General features: G+C 36.3%; 1 protein-coding gene across 2 annotated transcripts in view; it reads left to right on the plus strand.

Moving 5' to 3' along the window:
• ZCCHC14 (zinc finger CCHC-type containing 14) overlaps positions 1-20,936 on the plus strand; it is a 122,102-nt gene that overhangs the window by 71,615 nt on the left and 29,551 nt on the right. For both annotated transcript variants that reach the window (XM_069085597.1, XM_069085596.1), the window contains exon 3: positions 3,153-3,226. In XM_069085597.1, coding sequence (XP_068941698.1) covers positions 3,153-3,226 — 74 coding nt within the window. The remainder of the gene's footprint in view (positions 1-3,152; positions 3,227-20,936) is intronic.

The following is a 20,936-nucleotide window of genomic DNA, read 5'->3' on the forward strand; positions in this document are numbered from 1 at the left end:
TTTATCTTTCTATGTGCATATATATCCACCTGGAACCATTTCCCAGCAAATGGGTTTTCAAAGGGTAAATTGCAGTTTCTAAATGACCATTTGAAAATATATTCTAAATTATTAAGAGTAAGAGTCATGCAAGTTAAAATAGCTGAGGTTTCACTTCTTGCCCTGCACATTGGCAAAGATCACCAACAAATGGGAATAGTCAGGTGGTTGAGAGGCCATGTGTAGGATCGTTTATATTGTGGTGGAACTCTGAATTGATCCAAACTATTCAGAATATAATTTTGTAATTGTATGAAGAAAGTGCCTAAACCATTCATTCATGTGATCCAGTGATCTCGGCTATTATTCCTATACCTCAGACAGAGGTCCAGCATCTACCAAAATATCCATGGCAGGATTCTCTGTAAAGAACTGGAAGCAAAGCAGATGCCTCTCAGTTGGGGATGGGGGTTGGCTGAAAAAACTTGTGGTGTTTGAATGTAATTGACTGTCGTTGTGTAGTAAAAAGAGAAATATTGAAATAAATAGAACCAAAAGAACAGTATATGAAATGTAAATTTAAAATATCACCAAACATTAGTAGTACTCTAAGGAACTGAAAAACAGTGAAGGTCCTAGAACAAAAGTAGAGCATTTCTGATGCCAGAAATGTAGGGACTACTGGAGAATATTGTATATATTGTCAAATGTGGTCACTGTATTGAATGTTTTTTATTTTTATCCTTTTTTTTGTTACATAGAGCATAGTTCAGTCCAGAGGAATGAGCATGATAATTTGGCTGTGTTTCTTTTTCCCCAGAAATGACTGTTGTATAAATACTAAAGTATCAAAACTTATTTTGGGGGGGAGGAGGGGAATCAGGCAGCTACCAAAATCATTTGCAATATCTTGGTTTTATTCTAATTTGGTATTGATTTTGTTTTTTGCTTAACAAGTCAGTAGTCTAGAGGCAACTGGATGGTATAGTGGGTCGATCACTGGACTTGGGGCCAGAAGACTTGAGTTCAGATAGATCTCTGACACTTGCTGGCTGTGTGGACTTGTTCATTTACACAGTTATCATCATTTGCTTCTAGTTTATCATCAACAAACTTAAACAAAAATTTTTTCCTCTAAATTTGGCCATGTCTATTTAGGTTTTAAGTGACCTTTTCTTTTACTGACCAGTGAGTTAAAGCATTGGTTTGATTAGGAGGATATCTAAATTTAATACAAGTCTGTGGTGTTAATGATAACATTTACATTTTTAGCTAGGTTTCCACAATGTTGTATGTGTAAAAAAAAATTACCTAAGTTTCCACACATTTAGTAATCAATAAGTATTTATTAAACTTCTAGTATGTGCCAAGCACTGCATATTCTGAATTTCAGCAACACTGACCTTGCTGTTCTTCACACAAGACAATCTTAACTTCTGATACCCTGCCTTTTCATTTCATGCCCAGAATGAAAAGTTCTCCTTTCTCCCCTCTGCCTCCTGGCATCCCTGGCTTCCTTTAAGACTCAACTCAGATTCTACGTTCTTCAAGAGACCTTTCCTGTTGACACTTTCCCCTCTTCCCTCTGAGATTACTTTGATTTACATTATATATTGTATCTTCTGTTTACGTGTAGTCTCCCCCATTAGAATATGAGCTCCATGAGAGGAGGGACCATGTTTCTACCTTTAAACAGTTCCTGGCACAATACATAGTCAGCACTTAATAAATGCTTGTTAACTGGCTGACTGTTTAGTTCCTGAGGGTACCAAGACAAAAATGGTGTAGTTTTTGTTCCTCAGGAGTTTCCCTATGGGAGAAAATATGCAGATATAAATGGGTACTCAATAAATTCAAATCCCTATAGGGAAGAGAATTAGCAGGGAAGGCTTCATTTAGAAGGTGGGACTTGAGCTGAGTCTTGAAGAAAATAAAAGATTCTGTGAGGCTGAGATAAGAAGAAGGATATACATGGGAGATGGGGGATGGATAGCCCATGCAAAATTTCACAGCTGAGAGACAGAATCCCATGTGTGAGGAACCTCAAGAAGGTCAGTGGAGCTGCACTATAGAGTACATACTAAGGAGAACTGTTTTGTAAACTTCATTGTGTATAGAACTAGAAAAGTAGCAGGTAAGGCCCTCATGGAACAAATGTCTTCTATAAGTAGTTCTGCAATGTTTATGTTACTCATGGGCTTAGGAGAAGTGATAGGAGTAGGTTGTTTTCATTTGTATGTTCTTGAAAAATTATTTTAAAAACTATAGCTTTTTGCTTCTTTGTATTATAAATGCAATATTTAACCCCTGTTTGGCTTTTTGCAGGTAGAATCTTGTCCTTGTTACTGCTTCTTCCAGTAAAGATGCTATTATTTTCCACATTTTTGGTCTATTGAGAACTAGACCTTTATTTGCCTGGATATACATTACTGGATTAGTGATTTTAAAATTCACACTTAAATTTTCATATTGCTTCAAAGGTGCTACTTTATCTTTTTTTTCCCATTCTATTCACAATTCACTCTTTTGGGGGGGGGGGGGTTAAATGACTTGCCCAAGGTCACATGGCTAGTTTTTGTGTTAAGTGTCTGAGGCCAGACTTGAACCCAGGTTCTCCTGACTCCAGGGCTGGTGCTCTATTCACTGCTCCACCTAGCAACCCTACCACAATTCACTCTTACCAATGCTTTGTCTGTATATTTTATAATACTTGGTATTTTATCTATCTTCTTCTCTCCACTTACAGTCCTTAATTCAATAATGTTCAAAAGTTGTAGGATAGGTGCTTCTAAGTAACTTACTGAAATGGCTAAGTGGTATAGTGGATAGAACATTGGACCTCAAATCACAAAGACTCCTCTTCCTGAATTCGAATCGGGTCTCAGACACTTACTAGCTATGTGACTCTGGGCAACTCACTTAACCTGTTTGCCTCAGTTTCCCCATCTATAAAATGAGCTGGAGAAGGAAACAGTAAACCACTCCAATATCTTTGCTAAGAAAACCCCAAATGGGGTCACGAAGAGTTGGACATAACTGGAAATGAATGTGAACAACATAAAGTAACTTATTAATCACTTTCAGCCTTCTTTTGAAAATTGCTGAAAACAAGGTAGTTTAATAAAATTATTTTATTCATCAGTTTAATTTCAGGATTTTTTTTTCTTTTCCAGTGAATGTTGAAAAGATAGAACTGAAGGGATTTCCGCATAAGAAAAATGAAAGAAATGTTGAATGTTCCTTTGAGGTAAGGTTTTAAATTCTCCTTTGTTCAAAAAGATATAGATAAAAAATATCAAAAAAGATATTTTTTTTACTTCACAAAGATTACCAGTGAAACAGTTTTATTTTAGTGTGTATCTCATGCACCCTCCTACATTCTGGGCCCCCAGTTAAGCTACCCCAAATTCTAATTATTTTATGGATCAGAATTCTCTCCAAACCGTGGCTCATTATCTCCTGCTGATGTGATTTACTTTTTAATCAGTCAATAGGATGACACACTCGGATCAAAACAAAAGCATTTGTATTAAATGGCAATGTAACTAAAATCACCATAGAATATCTTCTCCCTAATGGTAGCTCCTCCCCAGTAAGCCTTGTACTTACTCTCTCACAATTATATTATATGCATTTGCATATCATGAGGGATATCCACACCTGAGAAACATGTGAAGGGATGTGTATGGAGGATCAGCCTACACGTTTGAGCCTGCAGAGCTGCCTGTCTCTTCTCCTAATATCTACTTGCTTCTCTTTGCCTGACCTACCCTCCACTGAGCATTGCTCTGTGCTTATTCTCCAGTAGGTATTGCTCTCTATTCTATCAGGTTGCTAGCTCTGGACATTTTCAGGGTCATCTAATACCCTGAACAATTTTCACCATAGATGCTATACTTTCATCAGCCGTTTTAACCAATCTGGAATCCATGTTGGGAGGTAATCAAATGAGATAATATTTGTGATGAGCCTAGCATAGTGGCTGGCCCATAGGAAACACTGTATAAAGTCTCATTCCCCTTCTTACGTCCATCCTCACCACACCCCTACACACATACTGTGCTTGGTAAGCCTTTCTTCGAAAAGAGGAGATGCTGTAGTTCTCTCTTGGTAGAGATGAAACAATTTTAAAGTCTTTCAGACATTGGTCTTCAAGAACTCTATTCAAAATGAATAGATTTAGGCAGATTTGCATAGATGCAAAACTTCTTCTAATGGAAAGTGAGATAAGCAGCCTAGATAAAGGATATCTACAATTCATCAGAGTTCCATAATTCACAGAAAGGTAGGTTAGAGGAAAGGTTTTCAACAGTTTGTCTAGTTTCTCTGATCTTTTAAGCCATGTATGAATGACTGACCTTCCTATGATAGGCCAGTGTGTGGGAAGCTGCTGTTTTCATACCTAAACCCTTCTTGAGCAAGAAACTACTGTGTTAAAGAAAGGTGATGATTAATTCAGTATAGCAAAGTATAGTAATAGATGTTCAAAATCTCAAAGTCATCAAGAAAAGGTTAAATTATATTTCCATATACTTTTTAAAGATGGCATGGTCATCAGATTGCAAAATTGACTGCAATGTGAGTGTTGTAGGGACCAGAGAAAGACAGATACGCTAATACACTCTTGGTGAAGCTATAGATGTAGCCATTTTGGAAAGCAGCTTGAACTATTTTATGAAAAACTATAGAAATAGTCCTACCCTTTAACCCATAGATTCCACTGCTAGACATCTAACCCTAAAGCGGTCAAAGCCAGAAAGATTCCATATACAACAGAATATTCATCAAACAGCACTTTTGTGGTAACCAAAAAAAAACAAAAAACAAAAACTGAAAATAAAGTAGATTCCTATCAATTGGGGGGCCTGGCTAAATAAATTGTGATATATTAATGTAATGGAACATTCCTGTATTATAGGAACATAAGAACATTTCAGAGAAGAATAAGATAACTAACGTGAGATAGGCAGCCTAGATAAGGGATATCTACAGCTATCTAAATGGAAAGAGAAAAAGAAGGGAACTGAATGTTATATAATTATATTATCTAAAAATGACCACAGAAAATAGTTGCAGAGGTCTATGTGTGTGATCAATATATTGCATATATTTACAGAAATGGTTGATGCATTTTGCTTAACTGCTTTTTTCTTTTTTTTAATCTTTGGTTACTTTGAATGAGCTTGCTAAATAGAGGTTGGGGAGTGATAGAGTAGGAAGCAAAGATGATGTAAAAACAAAGAGTATTGATAAAAATAAGACTTTAAATAAAGTTTTATGTTCATCTGGGAAAGTTTCATTTATTTGGAAAACTTTGATCAATATTATCTTTCCCACCAGTGGATCTCTGGATCACAGAATATGACCATTTTAATAACTTTCTTCTAATTCCAAATTGCTTTCCAGAATAGTTGGTACAATTCACAGCTCTACCAGATGGAGTATATTAGTGTACATCTTCTCACAACCCCTGTGTATATTCCCACCTTTTTGTCATCTTTGCCAGTTTGCTGTTTGTGAGGTGAAATGTGAGTTAGTTTGATTTGCATTCTCTTATTATTAGTGATTTGGAGCATTGTTTGACATTATTGTAAATAGTTTGTGATTTTTTTTTGGAGAACTTTTTGTTCATATCCTTTGGATCCTGATACTAGTCTTAATGAGTCTCAGAATAGTAATAGATCTAATTACCTATCTCCCTAATCATCTAAGGAAGCTAAAAACCAATCTTTTCTGCTTTTAAGTTTTTTTTTTAGCAGTGACTACCAGTTTATAAAGAACCCTGATCCCTTGTCATGTAATAGCTGTGAAGTTTATCAATGTAGTTACACCATTTTTATAGAGTCACAGAAATTCTGTGACTTATTTAAGATTACATAGTTTAAAAAAATTTTTTTTAATTACATAGTTAGAACTCTCAGTTCCAACAGTTACAGTCAGCTTTGTGACCTATGTATGTCTACTTAGGGTATTGCTAGAGAAGAAGAATATGCTTATTGATGCTTCACATTATAAATGTCTACATAACAGAGATACAAGGGTAATAATGTAGCTTGGGAAGGAGAATAGCAATTTTCCCTTTCTTATATTTTTTTTGTTACATTTTGAGTTCCAAATTTATTTCCTCCCCCTCTGCCAACCCTGCATTAGAGATGGCCACATTAGAGATGAGGAACCATTGCAATACATACTTTCACATATCAATTCTTTCTCTGGAGGTGGATAGCCTTTTCCTTTGTAGTTTATTTTAATGTTCATATTACTCAGAATAGCTCATTCACAGTTACTCTTCAAATATTGCTGTTTGAATTCTTCAATATTGCTGTTAACTGTATTTAATGTTCTCTTGGTTCTACTTGTTCACACTGCATTGTTTCATGCAAGTCTTTCCATGTTTTTCTAACATCAACCTGCTGGTCATTTCTTAGGTCACAATAGTATTCCATCACAATCATATACCACAACTCAGTCAGCCATTCCCCTATTCATGGGCATCCCCTCAATTTCTAGTTCTTTGACACTACAAAGAGAGCTGCTATAATTATTTTAGTACATAATAGTTTCTTTTTCCTTTTTCCACAATCACTTCGAGAAACAGACCTAATAGTGGTATTGCTGGGTCAAAGGGTGAATACATAGTTTTGTAATTCTTTGGGCATAATTCCAAATTGCTGTCCAAAATGGTTAAGTAGTTCACAATTTCACCAACTATTGGTTTCTCATTTTTCCACATACCTCCTACATTTGTCATTTTTCCCTTCTATCATTTTAGCCAGTCTGATAGTGTGAAATGGTATACCTCAGAGCTGTTTTAATTTGCATTTCTCTAATTAGTAATGATTTAGAGTATTTTTTTGTATGACTATATATAGCTTTGATTTCTGTGTCCAAAAACTTCCTATTCATAGCCTTTGATTATTTATCAATTGGAGAATGACTCACATTATTATAAATTTGACTCAATTCTCTATATATTTGAGATATGAGGCCTTTATCTGAGAAATTATCCATAAAATTTCCCCCCAATTTTCTGCTTTCCTTGTAATCTTGGATACATTGGTTTTATTTGTTTAAAAAAAAACTTTTTTAATTTAATGTAATCAAAATTAATCAATTTTAAAATATCCCACAATGCTCTCTATCTCATTTATTCACAAATTCTTATCCATAAATCTGATAGATAATACATTCTCAGTGCTCTAAAAATTCTCTCTTTAGGGATGTTTGCTATTCTGTCCTACACCACCTATTACTAAACTAGAAAAATATGGTCTAGACTTTGGGAAATAGAGAAAACAAAATAGTAATTGTTGATATATAGTGTTTTGAAGTCTGCAGAGCACTTTTCATGTATTAGCTCATTTTAACTTTATAACAGTGATGTAATGTGGGTACCACAAATGTTATTATTATCATCCCCTTTTTACAGGTGACTAAACTGAGGCCTAGGAAGCTTAAGTGACTCTGACTATGGTCATATTGTTAATTAGTTAATTATTGTTGATTAATATTTAATCAATTAGTTATTTATTGCATTATTTATTATATTGTAGTTAATTATATTTATCATTTATATATAACAATATACATATAGTTTATATATAACGATATGTAACAATAATTAATTACTGTTAATTAATCAGAAAAGAGATTTGAACTTAGGTCTTCCTGGCTCTAGGTTCAGTACTCTGTTTATTAATTCATATTAACTCTCCCCACAAAAAGTTAGTTCCCAGCAATTAACAGCTTACTAGACAGTTTGGCTGAGCCCCTAAGCTGTAATAGCCAAAATGAATGTTTATCCTACAACCCATTATCATCATCTAGAATAGTTGTCTTCTCTTGCATTAGACCAGAATGATGTTACTTACATTGATTGGGTAATGAAGTAGTTAAAAGGGAATAAGTATAAGGTAGAAAGGAAAAAAATATAGGTTTTTGTTGTAAAGAGAAACTAATAAAAGCCAATTCTTGGAAAAAGAGGTAACTAATACTATTGTCTAATTATATGGATGGGGAAAAAAAAGATGGTGGGCCTCTACTCTAATCTGAGGTCACTATAACTTTGAAAACTTTTTTCCTAGCCACCTACTCTGAGTTTAGAAATCATAGGAGCACAGATTTAGAGCGATAAGGGTTAAAGGATTTGTTGATAGAAAACATTTTGTTGTATAAGTTTCTAAGACTAATTCAATACAATATGTGCCACAGCCAAATATAGTCTTAATTCACTTTGCTTTAGAAAAATAGATGGATTCTAAGAGGAAAAAAAAAAATTCCATGATAGTGAAGTAAAATAAAAATTTGTCCTTTTTTTATCACCGTGATGGGAGAGCATTAGAAAGAATGGCAATAGGGGCAGCTAGGTGGCACAATGAATAGAGCACCAGCCCTGGAGTCATGAGGACCTGAGTTCAAATCCGACCTCATACACTTAACACTTACTAGCTGTGTGACCTTGGGCAAGTCACTTAACTTCAATTGCCCCTCCAAAAAAAATGGCAAAAAAAAGAAAGAAAGAATGGGGATCTATTAATGAATCAGTAAATCCAAAACATTTTGCATAAACAGACTTAGTGCTTGCCAATCTAAAATAATTAGATTTTGAATTTAAAATATTATTAATAATGCCAAGAGACAGCATGTCATAATGCCTTAAGAGCCAACGTAAGAGTCAGCCTCTGACATGTATTGACTGTTTGACCATGGACAAGTTACTTAACATCTAAGTGCTAAACTAAATAACTCTGTAATGCTTAGTTGCATAGCCTCTACCATATCTTCATTGGTATAAGGAATTTCCTCACTCAGAATTCGCCATATTAATGCATTAGCAAGTATGGTCCAAAAGCCTTTGTAGAACTAATTACCATAATGACTGAAGACTTACATATATTAACTATGGAATAGTTTGCCATGGATATTGAAGATTCTTAATAGAATCATATGTCTACTTATCCAGAAGTCTTTCTGGCAATCTCAAACAGTCTCAAACAGTCAGAGATCTATAAGTTTGTGCTAAGGTACCTCTGAGCAACATTTGTTTTCCGCTAAACCTTAGATTTAACTTCTTATGAGGAACAAAGCTAAGTTCTCACCCAGACAGTGTATAAAATAAGAATTACAAGCAACACAAATAAGGACTGCTGAAAATAGAGGCATAAGACAGTACAGGGTCATTTAGGAGAGTAAAAAAATATCCCTTGGCCCCTAAAAGCAAACACAGAATTTTAATTGAACGGGACCTTACAGCATAGGCACAAAAGAAATGCATAGGATCTCTAGAGTGAAGTGGGCCACCCTAGGAAATGGTGAGTCCCCTCCTTGGAAGTCTTGAAAAAGATGTCAGGTAACCACTTCTCAGGTATATTGTAATAGGGATTCTTTGATATATGGGTTGAACTAGATTGTCACTAACGACCTTTCCAAGTCCCAAATTCTGTTATTTGAAGTCATCTTTGTCTGACACCCTCATTTTACAGTTGAGAAAACTGAGGACAGAAAGGTTAAAGTGATTTATCCAAAGTCATATAAATTGTAGTATCAGAAGTGAACTTTTAACCCAAGTCTTCTGATTCCAGCACTCATTTCGTTGCACCCTGCTTACATTCAGGTGAAATTGATGCCTTCAGAAGACTTCAGACCAGAGTATTCATCCAGCCTTTATACTTAAAGAACTCCAGTGAGAGAATATCAACTATTGGGGCGGCTAGGTGGTGCAGTGAATAGAGCACCAGCCCTGGAGTCGGGAGGATCTAAGTTCAAATTTGGCCTCAGACACTTAACACAAAACTAGCTGTGTGACCTTGGGCAAGTCACTTAACCCCAATTGCCCTGCTTTCCTCCCTGCAAAAAAAAAAAAGAGAATATCAACCATTTCCTGAGGCAGTTCATTCTAGTTTTGGATAGCTCTAACAATAAAGAAATTATTATATTATTATATATTATTAATTAATAGTTAATTATATAATAATTAACAAATTATTATATATAATATAAATTATTATAACAATAATGTTAGGAAGTTCTTCCTTAAATCAAGCCTAAATTTGCCAATATGCAACTCTCAAATCAAGCAGAACAAATCTAATTCTCTTTCTTTGGCAGCTTTTCAAAAACCTAAAGATATCAATTATGTGCCTCCTAAGTCTTCTATAAGCTAAATATTTTCAGTTCTTTCAACTGAATCTTCAGAGACTATGAATTTAAGACCATTGGAACCATGGTGATTGCCTTCATTTACTCTTGAATTTATGAATTGCTCTTTTTAAAATGTTATGGCAGATTACAGAGAGACTATGTCCTCTCTATTCCTGGATACCATATATCTCTATTAGTATATTAGATCAATATTGCTTATTGGCTTGTTGGCTTAACTTTATTAGTTGTCATTGTCACATTATTGACTCATATTGAGCTCACAGGCCACTCAAACTCCAGAAAAAGTTTGCAAACCCCCCCCCCCCCCCCCCCACAAGAAAGCCCATAAAGTCTCTCTTCCTCTTCACCTTTCTTTCTCCTAGTACTTTATTTCGGTTTTATAGAACTTTTAACCCAGGACTGAAAAGAGAGTACAGAACTTTTCATTCAGGAGAAGTAGAGGCATTCTGAAGGGGAAAATTACAGGTTTCAATCACCAACATACAAAAAGTAGAAGGAAATTTGTTAAAAAGGTGAAATAAAAGATAATTGTGTTTGAAAGAACACCTCAAATTTATGTGAAGCAGAGAATGACCTTGAAGATATGATTTGCCAAGAAAATTTAAGGATTATAGTTCTTGTGTGTGTGTGTATGTGTATGTGTGATTCTCCATAACATTTAAATAAAGACAGAACATTTACTGGTGAAATCCATAGGTCTTCTTCACCAGGAAAAGTTTGAAACCCCAAGGCATGAGGTGATTAAGTTTCACTGTTTAAATAATACACAGCACCAGCCAAGAAGACCTATCCAAATAAACAAGTATTATTCTGAAATTGTGAGAACTTAAGAAAGAAATAGAATAGAGAATTCTAAAATAATAATAATAAAAATAAAGGAATGCAAGTTGGAACTTAAATAATATTTATGGAACATGAGCCTAATCAAGATTAAAAAGGATGAACTATCCCCCCCAAAAATACTGCATGGACAAACAGGATATTCTATTTGCAGATACCTCAAACAGCAGAAATATAAGAAAGATAACTAAAATTATCAAGAAAAAAACTCATTGAATTCTCTTGTTTTTATTAGACTGGGGGGGGGGGTGTTGAATTGATGGGCAAAAAGAAAGATAAAATTGGCCTCATAAAGAGACTAAAAGTGCCTAATAGTGAAACATTTTTAAAGAAACTTGAAAGGAAGAAAGGGTTGCTTCAATATATACCTGGAGTAAATCTCATTATTTCCCTATAAATGAAAAGTATATTTTTGTGGGAGAGACAATGCTGCAGGAAGTTGCACTTGGGAGTTGCATATGGGGAGAAGAGATGACACAGGGACACTGAGCCCATAGGTGAACAGTAAAGGGATAATATGTTCTCTTGAAGACTGAGGGCTCTAGTAGAATAGGATAAAAACAGAAGTGAAGGACTGCTATAGAAGAAGTAGAAGTGGAATGGTCCTCACCCCAGAGGGAAAGGAAAGGATACCACTAAACAGAAGTTGTGGGAGGGTGAAAGTATATCTTGTGGTAAGAAACAGGGACCTCATGAGAAGTTTCATGTGGAGGGCATTTGCACATTAGGTTACAAAAGGTTTACCTTCCAAGACTGCATCCCATTCCAGAAGAAAGAGATATTTGAGTCCCTTTGGGCATTGAATACCCAGTGTGGTAAGAGGGACATAGAAGCATAGATAGGATAACCTGGATTTAGGAATAGAAATTAATCGTGCAGGGGCGGCCAGGTAGCACAGCGAGTAAGAGCACCGGCTCCAGTGTTGAGAAGACCTGGAGATCAAATCCCGGGCTCAGACGCTCAGCACCACACCCAGAAATAACTGGCCGTGTAACCTTGAGCAAGTTACTTAACCCCGATTGCTTAAAAAAAAAAAAATTAATCGTGCTAAGGATAAAAGGTCCTACTGACTTGTGACACTAGGTACCTCCCTAATATACTATTTTCCAGTCAACATTGCTTCCTTCATGAATTGATCTGAGAGTCAGACACAGCAGAAGAAATGAAAGAATCAATAAGATTTACACATGAACTAACAGAAATGGGAGGGAGGAAGGAATTAGAATATGGTTCTTAATAAGCTTTAAACCCAATGAGGAACTTAGTATCTAAAAGGAACAAATTAAATGTATATGGTCCTTAAATCAGAATAGAATTCAGACTTAGAATAGAAGGAAACAATAATGAGAAGGGGTGTAACAGAGGAAAACTTAGAAATGGGCACAGCAAAATAATGTTCCCTAAAATATGAAGTTGTAGGGAGAAGGGAAGATTTTTAATCACACTTTTAACTGGGTAGGGAAGGAAAAAGGTCAAAAGAGGAAAAATAGATACACAAGCAATATAGATTATTAATTTCTTTTTTATTCATGTAGTAAATTGGAGGAATTTTGGATAGGACAGGTTAAACAGGAATGGGTTTGAACCTATGGAAGTAGACTACTATCAAAGTATAGGGTAAGCAAAACTTTTTGCAAGGATAAAATGCTGATTTAAAAGGTGGTAAAAAGCAATACAAAAGTAATAAAAGAAGGAAAACCCAGTCTTAACCATCATAACCTAAGGAGTAAAACGCATTCAACAATCCAGGAAAACCAAAGTGGCGAAATGTATAAAAAAAACAAAGCCAAGCAATCTGCTGTATAAAAAATATGGTCCAAAAAATATATGAAGTCATATATTCTCCTTAAAACGGCAGAGTAAGTGGAAATAAAGCAGCCCACCCCTCCTCCCAGGGGTAATGCAGCAGAACATTTAGATAAGGACCGCCAGACTAAGAAATGTCTACAATAATAGTATTTTGACAGCTTAGGTTTGCATAAAGAGAAAATTAGAAACCTCTGGGTGCTAGTGAAGGGATCCAGACAGAAAATCCTCTTCTGTGAACAAAACTCACAGAAACCTTCTGGCTTGGGGCCTAGAGGCAAGCCAGAGGAGCCTGAAGCTGTGTACTGGTGGCAAGGAATCTGGACTAGGTTCTAGAGAAAGGTTCCTGATTACTCTATTATTACTCTATTTTTAGGAATAGAAATTAATCCTGCTAAGGATAAAAGGGATACTAAGGATAAAAGGTCCTACTGACTTGTGACACTAGGTACCTCCCTAATATACTATTTTCCAGTCAACATTACTCTATATTACTCTAATACAGAGCTAGAGCTCAGAATCCTTTGTGGTTCAGACAAGAAAGGCAACAATCGGGGTCCTCCCTGGATCAGAACGTGCAAGCACAGGCTATCCTCCATTCCCCTTTTCACTACATGGAATGCAGTCCTCATTGCAGCACCCTCACCAGCTACTCCCGAGATAATTGAACACATTATCTAAACCATAAATACTACAGATCAGTACCCCATAAAAGCCTACACAACATTTCTTCTTGAAGTGCATGGAGACTAGCCCTGAGTAAGCACAAGTCTCAGTTAAGGAAATAAGGAAATAGAATTCTGGGGGGGGGGACCAAGCAAAGGTTTTTAAATTATCATAATTGAAATGAGAGCTATAGAGGCAATAATAAGCAATAATTCAAAGGAAAATAAACATTAATAAGAATTCAAAAAACCTTACACAAACAACACTCATTAAAAATTAAATTGGAGGGGCTGCCAGGTGGCACAGTGAGTAAGAGCGCCGGCCCCAGAATCAGGAGACCTGAGATCAGTTCCGGGCTCAGATACTTAACACCCACACAAAATAACTGGCCGTGTAACCTTGAGCAAGTTACTTAACTGCAATTGCTTAGGGTCAGCCAGGTGGTGCAGTGAGTAAGAGTGCCGGCCCCAGCGTCAGGAGACCTGGGATCAGTTCCAGCCTCAGATACTTGGCACCCACATAAAAATAACTGGCCGTGTAACCTTGAGCAAGTTACTTAACCCCGATTGCTTTAAAAAAAAAATTAGATTGGTCTAGAAATCAGTGACTTCATGAGAGAAGAAGAAATACTGGAACAAAACCAAGAGACTAAAAAAGTGTCAGAAAATGTAACGTACCATAAAAAATAATCTAAGAATCAGAAACTACCTGAAAACTTTAAAAAGTCTAAAGACCATATTTCAAGAAGTCATGCATAAAAATTGTCCAGTCATATAACCTGGCCACCTTTTACTTTTTCAGTCTTTTTAGACCTTATTTCCTTCCACACACTCTCCACTCTTATGACATTGATCTCCTTGTTACTTATCACACAAAACACTTCATTTCTTGACTTGGTCATTTTCACTGACTTTTCCCATACCTCAAACCGAAACTTTCTCAGCTCTGACTCCTAGATTCCTTCAAGTCTCAGCCTAGTCCCACTTTTTGCAAGAAGCCTTTCTTGATCTCCTTTAATGCTAGTGCCTTTCCTTTGTTAATTATTTTCAATTTAACCTGTGTATATCCCGTAAAGCAGTAATCATCAAAATTATTTGATACTGCCTAAAAAATTCACCAATGTAACAGTTTATGTGTAACATACAGAAACAAATGGACGTAGTGGTTGATAAACCTAAAGATCAAAACCATCTATCTGACAAAAGGTGTTGAGAAAACTAAAAAGCGGTCTGGCAGAAAGTAGGTTTGAATCATCATATCACACCATATGACATAATAAATTCTAGAAGTATTCAAATGGATACCTGACTTAAATATAAGTGGTGACATCATAAACAAATTAGAGGAAAATAATCCTTGCAGTTATGGATATGGGAAAACCAAGATCATGAGAGATGAAATGGATAATTTTGATTACATGAAATTTAAGTTTTTCAGTTTTTGCACAAACAGAATCAGTGCATTTAAAATAAGAAGGGAAACCATTGAATAGGGGAAGAAGTCTTTGCAGCAAGTTTCTCTGATAAAGGTCTACTATCCAAGACATCCCCAGTAATATAAAACATACTGCTTTTTAATCTAGCTTTTAGTCTTTCACAGCTTGGCCCCAACCTATCTTTTCAGCTCCATTATATACTTCTGTAAGAAATAACTCCTTCAGACTCAGGAGGAGTGAAAATAAAAGATAAATAAGTTTATTATGGGACTGAAGTGTCAGGTGACTGCAGTGGCAAGTGTCTCATTGGATAGACATCCTCCAGAAACAAAAGTAAGCCTTAAAAACCTATGCCCAACGCAGATTACCTCCTCTGTCTCCCCATTGGCTAGGTAATACATGGTGTACAAGTTTCCGATACACCTACTACATAGTTTCTCCCTCCCACTACATATATGACCATTAAAATGAACATTTTAATGAATTTAATATTCATAAGCTTACTACGCATGAGCATTCCAAGTTAGACTTTTACTCTACTTAGCTGACTTCTAACCTCATAACAAAATAAAACCAGTTGAATCCTTGCTTTGCCTGTTATTTTATGTGTGAGGCATAACTCCTTTGTTATGTCTTTCATTCTGCTGGTTGTTATTCTGACTTTATGGAAACAAATTTCTCCATTATATGTCTCAATTTCCGTCTTCTTCTGTTAGAAGATAATCTAGTACTAATCTATGTTGATCATGTCTTCCACAGTCAATTTGTTTTGTTGCAAGTCAAAAGATTTTCTGGTTTTATGGATCCCCTAGATTTCATAAATCATATATTACATAATCTCTGTGGAATCAAAAGTTTTAATCATTCCTCACACTTCTTTCCACATACTTTGTGAGTTAGTGAAACTGACCCTTTCTCTGTTTCTCACGCTCCATCCCCAGGCCTTTGTACTGTTTCCCATATGCCTGGAATTCATTCTCTCCTCACCTATGAAGCATTTTTCAGATACCCTTCCACCCAACTACTATTGTCCTTCCTTTCTAAATACTTTGTATTTAACTTATTTGTATTCTACATAGATTTATATGTACGGGTGGTTTCCCTATTAAAATGTAAGCAGAAAAACAAACAAAAAAAGTAATGGGGCGGCTAGGTGGCGCAGTGAATAGAACACCAACTCTGGAGTCAGGAGGACCTGGGTTTGAATCCGATTGCAAACACTTAACACAAAAACTAGTCGTGTGACCCTGGGCAAGTCACTTAACCCCAATTGCCCTCCAAAAAGCAAAACAAACAAAAAAAAGTAAGAAGAAAATGTAAGCACCCTGTAAGCAGGGATTGTTTCATTGTTTATAAACCATGGGCCCCTAGACATTGTGCCTGGCACATTGCATAATTTTGATAAATGCTAGTTGATGGATTTTTTTTTTAATTTGTGCAAAGGATGACACTCAGGTTAGTGGAGAAGAGAAAGGGGGAATTTGATATAAAAAGTTGTTGTTGTTCAGTTGTGTCCAGCTCCTCATGACCCAGTTTGGGGTTTTCTTGGCAAAAATGCTAGAGTGGTTTGCCATTTTCTTCTCCAGCTCATTTTACAGATGAGGAAACTGAGGCCAACAGTATTAAGTGACTTGCCCAGGGTCACACAGCTAGTAAGCATCTGAGGCTGTATTTGAATTCAGATCTTTCTGATTCCAGGCCCAGTGCTCTATCCATTGTGCCACCTAGGTACACTATAAAAAATTAAATATCAATAAAAATTAATATTTCAAATGCCAAAAAATTAATATTTCAAATGCCAAAAAATTAACAATGGGTAGCTTAATATCAATCCCACAATATTTTGAGACTATTTTGGTCTTGTGGTTGTTTTTATAAATTAAATGTGAAAATATAAATTATTTTAGGGGGGAAGGGAATAAGCATTTGTTAAGTGCTCATTATGTGCCAGGCACTGTCCTAAGCACTTTAAAAATATCGTCTCATTTAACTCCCACACCAGCCTTGGTAGGTAGGTGCTGTTATTGTCTCCATTTTACAGTTGAAGAAAGAAATTGACGCAGATAGAGGTTTTGACTTGTCCAATGGCACATAACTGTTAAATATCCAAGACCTAATTTGCATTCAGGCCTTCGTAAATGCCAGCCTAGCCCCCATCCACTGGCAACTGCCTGCATAGATGTGTTTGTACATTAGAGATGTCAGACCCAGAACTGCAGAGTGCTGCCTGAACTGAATTAAATAGGACATAAATAATGTTTACATGTGGTTTTCTAAGTAAAGCAGCCTGCAGAGATCCAAGGCCCTTTTCTATGGGAATTTGACACCGCTGATATAGGTTATCTGATCATGTTTGTTACCTTATTTTTCAGAGATAAACATCCAAAGTCCCAGATGGGTTAAAGCTTGAGAGCTAGTTCTTGTTCCCATCTGTGCTTCTGATCACCTCTAGCTTTGATGTGTGTGTGGAAACCAAATAGTACTATTCCCCAAATAAGATTAAAGGTCATTTTGCGTAGTGATACAATACTGTTGTATTTGCAAGTATGTTGGATTCTAAAACATATCTTCCACGTTATCTTTTTCCACATCAGGGGCTTAAGAGTTGACTTCTTTTTCCATATTTTGCTTTATTTTCTTTCAAATTTAAAGTACTGCTTTAGTCATATCCAGCTCTTCATGACCCCATTTGGGACTTTCTTGCCAAAGATACTGAAAATGGTTTGCCATTTCCTTCTCCAGCTCATTTTACCAATGAGGAAACTGAGGCAAATGGAGTTAAGTAACTTGCCAAGGGTCACACAGCTAATAAGTGTCTGAGGCCAGATTTGAAATCTGGTCTTCCTGAACTCTGGGCCCATCACTCTGTACCACCTAGCTGCCCCAAATTACTGTTTACCAATCTGAAAAAAAAAATCAATGTGTCTGGAAGCAAATGAAATAATCTTTGGAATATAAAAGTAGTATGTGGGGTGGCCAGGTGGCTCAGCGAGTAAGATCACCAGCTCCAGTGTCAGGATGACCTGGGGATCAAATCCGGGCTCAGATACTTAGCACCACACCCAGAAATAACTGGCCGTGTAACCTTGAGCAAGTTACTTAACCCTGATTGCTTTTAAAAAAAAATAAAAGTAGTATGCATTTGTGCACATATAAAATGCCTAAAATTCACCATTTAAGAAGATGTGACTTTTCCAAAATCAGTAGGGAGAAACTAGAATAACTAAAGTATTTTCCTGTAGAAAATGATTTCCATTTCAAGTTCAGAAGCAAATCAAAAGGCCTATTCTTTCCATTTAAATATGTATTAGTGATCTTCTGTAGATCTTTATTAACCTTTTTTAAAAATTAAAAGAATTTAAATGTAAGGTATCTCTCAAACCCAAAATCATTCATTCCAGGGTTCTCCCCCTATCCTTAAAAGAGCTATCAGCAATTATATTTATCCTGAAACCAAACTTTTTTTAGTAGCCATGTTGATTTCTTTTCTCAAAACAACACTAATTATTCAGTATTTTACTTTATTAGAATAAGGTAATATATTAGCATATTTTCTTATCAATGTTAAAGGAAAAATGACATAATAACTTAAAGCAAGATCTCTAGCTTTAATTTTGGCATGAATAGAGCCAAATTAGACTAATTGAGAAGCAGGGAGAGGAAGACCTGCATCTGGGGTATTCTAGGAACCTCTAGAAGGCATTACTGGTCAGAAATCTCTTTAAGATTCATTAGTTTCTTGATCATAGAAATGCAAATCAAAACAACTCTTAGGTATCACATCTCACTGGTCAGATTGGCTAACATGACAGAACAGGAAAATGATAAATGCTGGAGAAAATGTGGGAAAATTGGAACACTAATGCATAGTTAGTGGAGTTGTGAACTGATCCAACCATTCTGGAGAGCAATCTGGACCTTTGCCCAAAGGGCTATAAAAATGTGCATACCATTTGACCCAGCAATGCCACTTTTAGGGCTGTATCCCAGCAAGATCATACAAGTGGGAAAAGGACCTGTATATACAAAAATATTTATAGCAGCTCTTTTTTGGTGACAAAGAATTGGAAATCAAGAGGATGCCCATCAATTGGGGAATGGCTAAACAAGTTGTGGTATATGAATGTAATGGAATACTGTTGTGCTATAAGAAATGAGGAGCAGATGAACTTCATAATAACCTGGAGAGACTTATATAAACTTATGCTGAATGAGAAGAGCAGAACCAGGAGAACTTTGTACACAATTACAGACACATTGTATCTGTGATGACTAACTGATAGACTGGGCTCCTCTCAGCAATGCAAGGTTATTAAGACTGTCCACATCCAAAGAAAGAATTATGGAGTCTAGATGCAGATTGAAGCAAACTACTAACTCGCTCTCTTTTTCGTTTTGTTTTGTTTCTTCTTTCTCATTCATTCCATTGGTTATAATTCTTCTTTACAACTTGACTGTTTAATATGAAGGTATGTGTAGAACTTAGATTGGATTGCATGCCTCCATGGTGGGGTGGGGAGAGGGGAAGAGAATTTGGAATTCAAAAACTTATGGAACTGAATGTTATAAACTAGTAATAAATAATATTTTTTAAATTTAACAGTAAAAAAAATTTTTAAAGATTCATTCATTTTAACCAGTTCCCCTTTTAAAAATACAAATACTCTCCACATACCCCCTTGGATTCCATTAAAGTTATCATTCACATTTGGTGTATATTACTTTGGTCAGCTTCTAGTTGCTTTCTTCTAAATAATATAAAGCAAAGATTAGCTACCTGAAGGGAATGGGAAATTTGATGGTGGGTAAGGGTAAAGAGGAGAATGGTAAGGGACAACTTTGGACAGTACAGGGGCAGCTTGAGGCCAAGGGAAAGTGGTATTTATCTGTTTGGTATAGTTAGCTGAGCTTCCTAGCTCCTTTGAGCAGCCCTTCTACTCTAGTCTAGGCATTCTGAGGTCACCTGCAACTCTGCAGTAGTTGTCCTTCCTTCCCTCCCTGACATGCTCTACCTCTACCCCTTTTCCAGCTAAACACTGCTTCCTGACACCCTGTGATAGTTCTACCCTCAGCCTGAATCTGTCTGGACCATGATAACCTATCTGACCTCACTTTCCTACCCCATCATTCTCCTTCCACTCCAGGGGTCCTGAACCCATGGCTACCATTGTGCAAACCCCAGCTGAAGATAATGAGAATAGGCATAATAGAATGAGAAATATACTGTACAAGACAGGATAAATCACTTTTGTACATAGATAGGTTTGCCTTGGCCAAGAAAAAGGCCGACTCCTCTTGTAAGACAGGATAAGAAGGAGAAAGTTGTAGAAGTTATCTGATTGGTGTGAGGTTTCAAATGATGCTCTCTCCAGGTTCTTCTGACCATCTGACTCTTCTTTCTCAGTCTCCCTTGCTGGATCTTCATCCAGATGACAGCCCATTAACTGTAGATGGCCCCTCAGTTCTCTGTCCTGGGAACCCTTCTCTTCTCCATCTGTACTGTTTCAATTGATCGCTCCTTGAATCTCTATGCAAATAATTCTCATCTATTTGTCTATACCTAACCTCTCTACTAACCGTCACAGTCAGGTCTTCAAATGCCCATAAGATTTCTCAAACTGGATGTCCTGTAGACATCTTAAATTCAACATGTTTTTTCCTTCCAAATCTTCTTTTACTAACTTCTTCACCATCCTTCCAGTCACCCATGCTTTCAACCTAGGTGTTAATCCTCAATTCTTCACCCTCTCTTACTCCATATTCAATCATTGGCCAGGTTCTGTCATTTCTTCTTTGGTAACATGTCTCCTTACTTTTCCAGTCTTTTCTCTTTTTTTCTTAGGCAGGTCACATTCCCTTTATTTTTATTTATTTACTTATGTTGCATTTTGAGTTCTGAGTTGTGTCCCTGCTTCCCTTCCAGCCCCACATTAGAGAAGGTTGACATTTGATATAGGTTTGGTCTGTGTGTGTGTGTGTGTCTGTGTCTGTGTCTTTCGCTGTCTCTCTCTCTCTCTCTCTCTCTCTCTCTCTCTCTCTCTCTCTCTCT

This window comes from Petaurus breviceps, unplaced genomic scaffold (genome assembly GCF_028583685.1).
Source record: "Petaurus breviceps papuanus isolate PSGF00001 unplaced genomic scaffold, PetGlider_PUasm1.0 176, whole genome shotgun sequence".
Lineage (NCBI taxonomy): Eukaryota > Metazoa > Chordata > Mammalia > Diprotodontia > Petauridae > Petaurus > Petaurus breviceps.